Source organism: Ipomoea triloba, chromosome 11, assembly GCF_003576645.1.
Source record: "Ipomoea triloba cultivar NCNSP0323 chromosome 11, ASM357664v1".
Taxonomy (NCBI): Eukaryota; Viridiplantae; Streptophyta; class Magnoliopsida; order Solanales; family Convolvulaceae; genus Ipomoea; species Ipomoea triloba.
Genome location: NC_044926.1, coordinates 4,245,463 through 4,257,526, shown reverse-complemented (window position 1 = coordinate 4,257,526; position 12,064 = coordinate 4,245,463). Strand labels below are relative to the sequence as shown.

The following is a 12,064-nucleotide window of genomic DNA, read 5'->3' as shown; positions in this document are numbered from 1 at the left end:
GTTCATAATTGAGTCTCAAATCAAGAAAGTTAATAAACCTTCCACCAGGGTTGAACTTAAAACTTTGTGATCATCAAACTAATTACTCGACCCTTATAGTTATCACCGCACATTATATTGATTGAAATTTTAATTAAGCTAAAAGAGATTCATGTCATTACATGTATACAATTGTGGCCTCATGCAGCAGCGCAAAGCTTGTTGCGGGCGCAGATCGCAAGTTGCGTTGTGCACAACTGAAAAAGTGAAGGCCACATGGGTTGTGGCCTTTTATATATATATATATATATATATATATATATGGTTTTAAACCAGAATGGCGGTTCTGGTTTGTTAAAATAGTCAACCAGAACTGGACGTACAGTTTTGGCTTTGATCGGTTCAAACCGAATTACAATCATACCTTATCGTACAAGATCTCGCGATCTTCATAGGATATGATTTATCTTTTCTGTATGATTTTGAGGCTATTAGCCTATTACTTAGTACAAATCCTCAAGTAAGTGTTATCATCATCCAAATAATATTTATTAATATAATAATAAATATTGGGGATAGTGATTTCAAGAAACTGAACAAATGATATTTTAATAATAATTATAGTCTGTAATTATGAAAAGTAAAAAAAGAGAAATCATGTGAAAAAACTGCAAATGGTTGCATAGCCTCATGGTGAAGCTGGATGTAATAATAATGGTTGACAGTGATTGATAATGAACTGTACCCTCACCTCAGGTAATCTCCTTAGGTAACTTTTATTCTATATTTTATCTCCAACAATACTTATTTTTTAAAATAAATATTTTTTTAAATATTTCTAAGAACGAATCGTTTCTTAAACGTAGAAACTCCCACTCTTGAGAGTTTATGAGGAAGAGCTCTCTTATCATCAATAATTTCTCACAACAATACTTCAATTGACACAAATGTATTTTTTCTTAATTGCATAATTCTGAGATCATAATAAATTCACTACTCTCTTTGATGGGACAAAATTAAAAATAACATTGTTGGCTTGTTGCCATCTCGTCAATTGTCAAGACATTTATACTCATATTGACGTGACCAACAAAATCAAAAGTTTGAGCAACTAATTTGGTCTTTTTAAGTCAATTAGTAATAAATATAGAAAACGAGCAAAATTATAAATGTGTACTTTAAAATAAAAAAATAATAATTTTGCATTTATTATAATAAACCAGTCACAACAAACATGGTGCCCACTTCAATTCATATCAACAACGTAACAGATTTCATATATATATTTGTTGTTGGGTATATGTAAGTCGTAACGGATTTCATTGCCATGTTTTATTGACTACAAAAACCATTGACCAGTACAGAACATGGACATCCACGTAGGTTGATAACTCCAACACAAGGTAGGTTTCCACAATTTTCATTTAATTTGTTTATATAGTATTAGTACTGTATTTAAGATAAGATAAGGTTACATCATCCTATGTACTTGTTAATAAGCTCAAATGTTGAGAAAATATTTGGGAATATAATGAATCTACAAAAAAGGGCATGTTTGACTTGTGAAAAAACAAACATATCAAAGTAGAAATATAATTAAAATTTTGAATTTGAAAAATCAGAAGTTGAACATATCTATAAAGAATAAAATAGGGTTGTCGATTGATTTATCTATACTGTGAGACAACATCTTCAAGGTTTGCAGGTGTTTGACTTTCTAGTAATAAAACTCTGCATAATTGAATATATTATACATAATTGTACTTGATACTATTGAAGATGATGATGATCAGTACCTTATCACATGCTACAGTTGTGGATGTTGATGGGATATGCTCAAGGCAGATATCAATAAATGTGGGAATACTTTTTTTTTTTTTTTTTTTTTTTTTNTTTTTTTTTTTTTTTTTTTTTTTTGCAGTAGACATTGAAGGATTCCTCTTTTCTTGCAAGTGAGAGTTATTTCAAGGATTCAAGAATGGTGATTCCCATAAACACTCAGCATATCTCTAAGTCTCTAACTAGAGGTGCAGAAACACCAATGTACATAAATCACAGATTCAATAATGTCATAAAAACCAGTTCGCGTAAACACATCATCATGCTACATAGTCAAATGTTACAGGAACTTACTGAGCGATGCAATACAAATATCTTATTTCCTAGTTTATTAGTAGTTGCCTATTTTACTTTAGGTAAGTATATTTTAGAATATTGTTTCTTTATGTCTTAAAGCTTTTAACTCCTATATATAGGGAGAGTATTAGATTGTCTTAGCAAGTTGGAATTGAATAAAATCAAAAGGAAGTTTCTTCCACCAACTTCTCTCTCCCTCTCTCACTGTTATCAACCACCATAGGTAAACCCTCTTCATCTGTCAACCACAGACCTGTGACGCGTAGTCAAAGTACTGAAACATATTATCTGGTTCCCGTTGCCGGCGTCATGGGTTCTGATTTGAACATCAAATCAGCCATCAAAGCTTTGCAGAAATCTGTCAAAGCTTTGGAATTACAGCATGATAAAATTGAGAACTTGTCCACTACTGTCGCCTCCTTGTCCGCATCTTCTCTCACACAGGCAGCTTCTCTTGCCAACTTGGAGAAACTGGTCCAACAACTACTCACCAGCCTCGGTAAACAACCAGTTCAGGAGGAGGACTCCGTTACCACTGTTCCCACCGAAGGGATATCTACTATGGCAGACATAGGGGATCACTCCTATCGTTTTTCCCGGTATCCCAAGGTTGAATTCCCTTTGTTTTCAGGCGAGGAAGACCTTATGGTTTGGCTACTTCGTTGTGAGTCTTCGTTTCGCCATGCTGACACACCAGACCACGAACGTGTTCCTCTGGCAGCACACCACATGATTGGCGAGGCCCAACTGTGGTACCATTCTGAAATTGCGGTGTCACCGTTTGCTTCCTGGGCATTATTTAAGGAAGAGTGTTGTTTGAGTTTTGGGCCTCCTCGAAGCATTAATACACTAGGCGAACTGAAGCTGCTCTTTCAGTCCAACAGGCACATTGATGATTATGTCAACGACTTTCGGGCTCACCTGGCACGTGCAAGCACAGTACTCCCAGCCCAACGTGTTGATCTTTTTACCGGTGGTCTGGACAAGGTACTTCGGATTGATGTAGAAAGGACCAAGCCTAGTTCTCTAAACGAAGCCATTAATACAGCCCGTGACTTCTACCGAAAATGTCACGTATTAGGCCTTCTGCCTGCCAAAACGACAACCAAGGATCCACACCCTACCGCACACCTTCCCTCTGCCTGTGTCTCACTACCCCCACAACAACCAACCAACCACACCAAATCACCTGGACCTCCGTATAAATTCTTATCACCATCAGAAAAAGCTGAGAGGGATGCCAAAAAACTGTGTTATAATTGCGATGAGCGATTTTTTCCCGGTCATAAATGCCGCCGCCTTTTTATGTTGTGGACATTAGAGGATGGTGAAGAACCGCCTGCTTGGCTTGCATCCACGGAGATGAACGCCCGAGATGGAATCACCTGAATTCAACCTGAACGTTGTCACCTGCTTCAAGCTTAAGGACAAGCTTGATCTCCGGGAAGGGTGTAATGATGCAATACAGATTCTACTACCAATATACTTAGTTATCTTATTTCCTAGTTTATTAGTAGTTGCCTATTTTACTTTAGGTAAGTATATTTTAGAATATTGTTTCCTTATATCTTAAAGCTTTTAACTCCTATATATAAGGAGAATATTAGATTGTCTTAGCAAGTTGGAATTGAATAAAATCAAAAGGAAGTTTCTTCTACCAACTTCTCTCTCCCTCTCTCACTGTTATCAGCCACCATAGGTAAACCCTCTTCATCTGTCAACCACAAACCTGTGACGCGTAGTCAAAGTACTGAAACATATCACTGAGGTGCTGTTGTTTCATCAACTTTTGCACGCTTTTGTGGTGGGGAGTCCAAGTCTTTCCCGGCTGCTGAGTCACAAGGCTCACACGCGTTATTTCTTTCTTGTGAGCTCGGTTCAGGTGTCTTGTTACTTGAACCCAGTTCAGAATTGGCGTTATCCTGGTCTGAGAGTTGTTGATTGTCGTTGGGAGGGGAGAGAGGGGGTTGTTCATCAGATGCCTTTAGTTCTTTCCCCATGTTCCTCGTTTTTTCAAACATCATTTGAAGGTACTTCCCTTGTTCTTCAATCCGCAATTGCAATTTTCTTTGTATCTGGGGAGAATTAGGCAATTAGCGCCTATATTAGCAGTAACACGAAAAAGGAGCTGAGGAAACCCCCCGGTTTGGTTTACACCTTCACATACCTCGAGTTGCTCGTGAAGCTGCTTCTGAACTTCCATCTGCAGCCGTAGTGCTTCCGTAATGCCCATAGTCCTGCCAACAAAAACAAAGAAATGTTCAGAGGCAATGGAGAGAATCAAAGACACAATTCAGCAAAGCTTAAGCATCGGGAATCATCGTGCTCCTTTTTTAACCCAAGCTTTCATCATTTGGTTCAACAATCGTCCAGAAGTTCTCAAGGTGGGATGGGTTACCGGGTATTTATAGAATTACAGGATAGGAGAGACACTCACGTTTTCATGTCTAGAGATGCAGCCTCCTCGGGAACACTAGCTGGCTTCGTTTCTAAGGTTCCTGCAAGTCGTGCACAGCCTCACAAAAAGCAATGGGTCGGTCTTTAGAACGAAATAAGCTTAGGAAGACACGAGTATATGAAATTATGAATGGCAATTGGTCACAGAGATCTGTTTTTATGGATCACGATACTACACAAAAAATTTTACGAGGTATCCAAACAATAATGTTTACCTTCTGAAGGCTCCAATTTGTATCTGGCTGTCCTATATTTCTGGAATCCATTAAAGAAAAAACATTTATAAGAAAAGCAACTCTTGCTAAACTTTGGAGGAGTCAGATAAGTCAAAACTCTCCGTCTCTCCATACCTGCAAATGGCTTTTCACGTGATATATGGTCAGCCCTTCAACCTTCATGAGCTTCAGTACTCCCTTCGGTGTTGCCTCTATTGTACGAGATCATAATTCAGGTATAATAAGGCACACTCGTCAATATCAACACAAATAAGAATGGAACAGATTACAATAATTGCGTTAAGTTAAACAAGAAACGGGAACTAAGCCACTCACTTTCACTACCGCCAAGTTTATTGACAGCTTCGACGAAAACTTCATGAAGTTCGGGTGTCCAACGCATGCGTGGTTTGGTCAGAGCAGCAGCGGATGAAGGACTGGCAACAGCAAAATTTTGTTCGGAAAGCGCGGGAGTTTGCTGAAGCGTTTGAGGCTGGGGAACAGGAACATCAGGCGATGGTAACAACAGCTGGTATCATTTATAAGATCTAGATTTAGTAAGAAAGTTGTGAAGCAAACTTATAAACCATTCTTAATATCAATTAAAAATCTTTTTTTTTTTTGAGTACTACTGACTCTGTTACAATGTAGTATCTGTTCATAACTACTTTCTCAACCTACTGAAACACAAAGAGACAGTAGCGCCTCCACTGAGGCTCAAACCCACCCCCTTCATTTATTATCAATAATATCAAAGAGCTATTATGTATCTAGGTGCATGACAAGGATGATGCTTTCGGTTTATAATTTGGAATGATGTCAAAAAGCACAACATAAACGGAAACTGAACAACAGGAACATGGAACCTAGGTGGAAACATAGTACTAAAGAAGGAACGAAACTAGTAAATTGGCGTTTGTTAGCATAAGCTTCAAGGCAATCAAAGAACAAGGATAGCTAGTGGAGAGTGTACTAAGAATCTAAGATTTTCAGAATAATAAAACACGCTACGGGCATCACTCATCAGGGTAGAGGAACGAACCTTGGGTTCCGGATCGGGGACATCAACATCAATAAGAATATCGCTCCAACTGGTACCCGCCAGAGTGTCATCATCGTTAATTAGCTGATCAGCCCATTCTTGCCAATCAGTTCTTTTAGCATGGTCATCAGATGACATGACCCCCGCAACTGTTTCTACTTGACCATTTTGAGCTGGAATGCTCGTTGTATAATCAAGAAAATCACGGCATTCATCTTTACTCCAGGAATCAATACCGTTGCCCACGGGATAACTGTCCAGTGCGCTAGACTGTATACCTGAATGCAAAGAGGCCAAAGATGGCCCATCTATAGACGAATTTGAAATGAATGGATAATTACTAGATTTGTTTTCTTGGGGAGAAATGTGAAGGTCTTTTTGCGATCCAGAAGAAGATGAAGTAGGGTGGCCTAATGTCCCGCCACTTGAAGCTGATGTATTCATCATCCTAGAAGAAAGCGGGTGAACCGTTCTCTCATGGTCATGGTTAACTTGAAGCGGGCCTGGCAGCTTTGGAAATTTATCTTCTATTGAAGGTAGAATTGGTAGAGGTGTAGACATAGCTCCGGAGACACCCACATTACTGTGCTGTGCTTCACTTGATCGTTGAATACGTGCATTCATCATTGTTCCATAAATTGAACTAAAAACTCATTCACTACAGAAACCGCCTTTCCAATGCAAACTGCACAAATCAAATAACAGTGGCTCTCAAGCCAGTTGATCTGTGGAATAGTTGACAAAGTTGGAATTAGGACCAAATCTCAACAGGGAAAACCAAATACCACAGATTTATAGTCTAAAGCAGAATTGTTAACACCACCGATCTAGAGATTGGCAGCTAAAAGACTTTTAAAAATCATATTTTCAGACCCCTTATATGTTTCAGCAAATATCTTGATATCAGGGCAACCCAACCAAGTTAGTCAGGCTATTGACTTGATTCTCCACGGGAGCAGCCTATTGTCTTTCTTGGTTTGAGCCGGACAGCTATGGATAACCTAGGCTAGTTTACCTCCTTGTGATCAGGGTCACAAGGCAGGTTTACCCCGTGCACATTCCCGCACAAGCCAAATGCATATGTAAGCTGTTCCAAACCATCACAGACCAGTTTAAGCAAATGCCAGACACAGCCATTCTGTAGCCAACCAATATGTTTCATTCAATGGATGAGTTCACTACTCAAATTTTCATGGCAATGACTCTAAGAACACCAGTTATGAGAAAAATAGATATACTACATATACATACACTGAAACACACATTGAACCATAATTTAGGTTATCAACTATAATCAGAGTATCACAGACTGTCTATCACTAAAATGGCCCCAACGGCACCTTCCCAACCTCCACAATTATTCATACAACATGTCCAAAGAAATGGCCCCACCCTCCAACCACAACATTCCTCCAGAAAAAACCTAAAGCAGAAAAAAAAATTTAAATAATACTCTTCCAGTTCTTCAAGCTCCAAGGAACAACCCAGTTCAAGAATAACAAGGAAAAACAAATAAAATTACACACACACACACACAGAAAAAGAGGGATTTGATACAGAGATATGTCATCACAAGAATCAATCTTAAAGTGGGTATGCAAAAAGACTAGAACTTTATCATGAAAATGGAGAAAGATACAAATAAGTTAAGGATTGGACCTTGAGAAGAAGAAGAATCTGATTGAAATTCCGGCGGCGGCTGACGAATCGTGTCCCGGGAAGCTCAGGCGGGGAGAGTCCTATAAGATTTCGCTGCTCCTTCCGTGTGTCCTAATAGAAAGATTCGAATTGAGCTCCTCTTGACTTGCTAAATACAGCGAATGATAATTGATTCTTTAAGACGATAATGATGATTTTGACCGCTAAATGTTCCTAACATTAGTTTTGTTGAGTACTCAACAAAATTACAAAACAATCACCACTCCAGTCACGTAGGGTCATATTTTTAGGAGAAGAAGTAGGGTCATATTTTAACTTAATAATGAAAGAAGAAGAATTTAACTTAAAATTGATAAGGCTATAAATTTAATTCCTAACGTGATTAATTTATTGATTTTTTTTATTTAGATTGGTCAAGATTACAAATTTGATTCTTAACGAGATTAATTTAACATATTTTATTGTGATTCTTTACTAAAGGCGAGATTTACTCATATATTTATTCGCACGTATTTAACTCATTAGTTAGTAAGTAATATTTGAAAGAAAAAATTAATGTTTGAAATTCAGCAGCGGCAATGTAGGTATACCATTAAGTTATGTGATTTACATTCTCCCACACATTCTGTGATTTCTGTCGAGTCGAAATGTGAAGAGTTAAGACGATAAGATTTATCTGTACGTATTCTCATCCAAAAAAAAAAAAAAAATCTATCAAAACATTACAAGGTGGATTAGTTACAACCTTTGATTTGCCTTGTCTGTTTAACATCAACTTGGGTTTTCTATGATTGGGGATTCACTTGCGTGCGGGTAAGCGGTGGTTTTTGGACTGTTGGTTTGGATTACTTGCTCATATGTGATATGTTCTTGGAGATTGAAGTAATCCGACGGCTGACAAGTGTGGGCATTTTTTAATGGTCAGCGATGAGAGAATATACTGTATACAAGTCTAGTGGTGTTGGTGGATGACGACCTCGTCTCTTTGCGGTGGTGGGCGGGGGACCTTCGATAATTACAGGTGGGGTCCTTTATCTCTTGGTTTATTGCAACAATTGCCCCCAAAAGTTGCTTTTCAAGTCAATTTGCCAAGTTAGCCTACTTTCATCCACTCAATCTTTGGCAGCCAAAAGCCCAAAAATGGACACAAAGCAAATTGCATTGAGGACAAAAATAATTTAAATTTAGCACCTCTCTCTGTTTTAAGTTTATTTTATTCGATTATAATTGATGAAATATTTATTATTAAATTCAACTTGTAGTGTTATTTTACTACTTTCTTAGCAGATAATTGTATACACCGCACCTTATTCTCATATGTTTATGTTAATATAAAAGGACAATACATAGTTTTGTATTACTATTTGATATCCTTATTTGATGACATATTTTACATACTTATTCCTAGTATCTTCAGTTAACTAAACTCATTAAAAATAATTTTCTTGAGTTAATTAAACTAATTAAGAATAGTTTTTTTTTTTTTGAAAACAAATACTTAATGCATTAAATCAGAATCCAAAATGTCAACAAGAAAAGGAGGAGGAATAAACCACCCTCCGCAACCTGACTCAGAAACGGCTTCCCGAGCAATAGCATGGGCAGCACGATTCGCAGATCGCCTAACGAAACGAAAAACTACATCGTGAATCATAGATGCAGTTTCTTTTACATCCTCAATAACAAAACCAAAAGACGAATTAAGAATAGTTTTAAAAATGAAACTTTTAATAGGCAAATTTGAGTCGATGTTGTGGATAATACTTATATATTGGATCGATGGTAAAATTTCTTCTAAATCAAACATCTTGGCTTGCTAGTTTTTTATCGAACCACAGTTTAGGGTATTGACTCTTTGTACTTTAATAGGTTGAGAAATTATGTATGAATATATACTATATTGTAGCAAAGAACCCATCCAAACTTAGGGTGAAAATGTGAAAGAAGAAAAAGAAATTTCACTTGGAACCAATATAATGTACATATGATGTGATGTACAACAGCAAATAATATAAAGAAAAAATATCATGTGTAACCTGCATGCATTTTTCCCAGGCAACAAAAAGGATGGGTTTAAGGAACAATGGGGAGCAAGTAATTAATCATCAACACTGGCGGCCGGCTTCTTTTTTCTTCTTCTTCTTCTCTTCCTTGGAATTGGACCCACAAATGAACCGGAATCGAAGCCCTAAAGCATTTCCAAAACACGACATCAATCCTCCACCGGAGCGGCCCCGGCGGTGATTTTTTGATAGTTTCGTTCTCTTCGTGTTAGACGACCATGCGGCGGAGCTGCCGTGATCCTTTCCGGCCATCGGGATTCCCTGTAGGAAATAATTTTTTTTTTTATAAAAAATATAAGTGATAGAACGGTCTCAAATTTTTCTAGTATTATTTTTGGTTCGTTTAGAAAGCAGAAAAATGACTTTCAGAAAAAAAATTTTGGAAGAATTATGAAAAAATGACTTGTGTTTGATTCATTTTCTGTAAAATGAGTAGAATTGTATACTTATAATTTTATTATTTTATTTAAAATATAAAATAATAATATTTATTATATAAGAAAAAGGGAAAAAAAGGTCTGGCTCGGGCCATTTTGACCGAGAACATGCGAAATGGTCATTTTGGCCAATTCGAAAAATGATTTTACAGAAACAGATTCTGTAAATCATTTGCCGGAAAAATGAACTAATTTTCTTTGGTCAACTGAAAACATTTTCCGTTGACCGCATTTTCCGAACGTTGCCAAAAAACTCAAAAAACATTTTCCGGAAGTCATTTTTCGGGTTACCAAACACACCTAATCCCATGACTATTTTCCTTGTCCGTAAGGGAAAGTCTTATCTTATGTTATACAATTTAAACTTCTAAAAAAGTATTATATATATTCAAATAGATATAAAATCAATTTATCATTCACTTAAATTAAAAAAAAATCTACAGAAATTATATTAGTAACATGGTTGAAAAAATCACTATGAACTCCTTGGATGTCAATGAACCTAATAGTGGTTATTTCAAAATGATGTTGTTTGAAATAACGTATTTTGAAAAATAAAAATATTCTTTAGCTAATCCGTTGACTAGACGACCTAAGCATCGACCTAGGAGGTCTAGGCAATCAACGCCTAAGCGAGGACGTGTATAAAGGTTAGACTAGACTTTTGCAAGGTTAAAAAATGATGATTTTAAATATCAATTTTAGTCAAATTTTACAACATTACCTTGTGGTCTACCTGCCAGGACACAGTCTTGGAAGATTTGCTCTTGGTTTCATCAGGGACGGACCAGTTCTCGAATATGGAACTCCCGTACTCATCTTCCTCGCGGGGAAAATAATACAGCCCTTTCTTCAAACCCGCCGCCACTTCCGACGGCAGGGGACGCATCCCGGAGACGTACGATGCGCTGAAAGACGGACAGTTTCTCAGTTTCATATCTCCAGGGGAACCGTCGTCTTTTTCCGACACGATTTTCACGCTCTTCGCACTTTTAATTTCAAGCTCCGGATTCTGATCGCCATCAATTTTATCCTCATCTTCTCCTGACGTTTCGCCGTCGTCGCGTTTATTCACGGTGGAAACGCTTAATTGACTGCCGGATTCCGTTTCCGGCGGACTGTCGTGGATCAATTTGACGGTAACGTTCAGCGTTCCTTGTATCTCTCCCGTGGACGGACGCCGAATCGGAATGGCGGCGTGTCTCACGGCCGGCTTTCTGGCGGTAAGCGGCGGGAAGAAGCTGTTCAACGCAAGCGTAGCGGTGCCGATCGGAAGGTCACGGAGCCACGCGACGTTATAGATCTCGAAATTGACGGCGGATTTGTCGGAATCGAGAAACCGATCGTCGAAGGGGAAGGCGAGCCTGTAATTCCAGGTAGGGTTAACGTGGCCGTTGTGATTGATTTTCGTGGTTAATTTATGGGCGGAATCGAGCCATGCGACGACGTAGGTGCGGAGCGTTTTGGATACCGGAGGGAGATCGTGGGCGGAGATGACGTTGATTTCTAGGAGCTTATTGTATGAGGCTTGAGGAAACATTTTGTCGGAGAAAAGGTGGCCGGAAAGAAGAAAGGACAATCGTCGTCGTCCGATAAGAGGACGACGACTGAAACGCTGGTAAGCGAGAAAGAGAATGCATGGGATGTGATATATTCCCTTTTTTCTTCTTCTTCTTCTCTTCTTTGTGCAAAATTATGCTCGGGCCATCGCAAATAATAATGAATGAAACGGTATCTTAATTACCTATCACAAAATGAGGACAAGTGTTAAAGAATACTTTTATTATGAGTTGCATAATCATTATTTAAAATAAATTTGAGAAAAATTACTTTAAAAGTGTTATAAAAAAATTACACTTTTATTTCCTGATTATTTGTCTCTTTTAATAATCTAGTCCTATTTATCAAACTAGTGCTTTACCCGTGCGATGCACGAACAAAATTATATTATTATGAATTTAAATAAAAATTTTGAAAAAATATAAATATTTTAAAATGTACAAAATGTCTCCTAATTCTTGGACATTATTTTTTTTCGTATAGGCAACGCAAACCCGTGCAGCATCCGTGCGACAC

The 12,064-nt window shown here is 37.8% G+C and overlaps 2 protein-coding genes across 4 annotated transcripts; both read right to left on the bottom strand.

Moving 5' to 3' along the window:
* Nucleotides 1-1,964: 1,964 nt before the first annotated feature.
* Nucleotides 1,965-7,670, bottom strand: LOC115997627 (protein PHOSPHATE STARVATION RESPONSE 1-like). 3 transcript variants are annotated; one of them, XM_031237220.1, is made up of 9 exons: nt 7,489-7,670; nt 5,830-6,554; nt 5,124-5,316; nt 4,923-4,999; nt 4,788-4,827; nt 4,553-4,631; nt 4,283-4,352; nt 3,845-4,190; nt 1,965-3,500 (listed from the first exon to the last, which is right to left on the bottom strand). In XM_031237220.1, exons 2-8 carry the CDS (start codon nt 6,454-6,456, stop codon nt 3,876-3,878), a joined length of 1,401 nt encoding a protein of 466 aa, XP_031093080.1. In that variant the 5' UTR covers nt 6,457-6,554; nt 7,489-7,670; the 3' UTR covers nt 1,965-3,500; nt 3,845-3,875. The 3 variants fall into 3 exon arrangements, with proteins under 3 accessions (XP_031093080.1, XP_031093079.1, XP_031093081.1); XM_031237219.1 differs by having other exon boundaries at nt 2,024-4,190; nt 7,489-7,669; XM_031237221.1 differs by having other exon boundaries at nt 2,024-4,190; nt 4,553-4,613; nt 7,489-7,667.
* Nucleotides 7,671-9,424: 1,754 nt separating this feature from the next.
* On the bottom strand, nt 9,425-11,746 carry LOC115997332. Its single transcript, XM_031236875.1, has 2 exons — nt 10,713-11,746; nt 9,425-9,812 (listed from the first exon to the last, which is right to left on the bottom strand). Exons 1-2 carry the CDS (start codon nt 11,526-11,528, stop codon nt 9,594-9,596), a joined length of 1,035 nt encoding a protein of 344 aa, XP_031092735.1. The 5' UTR covers nt 11,529-11,746; the 3' UTR covers nt 9,425-9,593.
* Nucleotides 11,747-12,064: the final 318 nt, after the last annotated feature.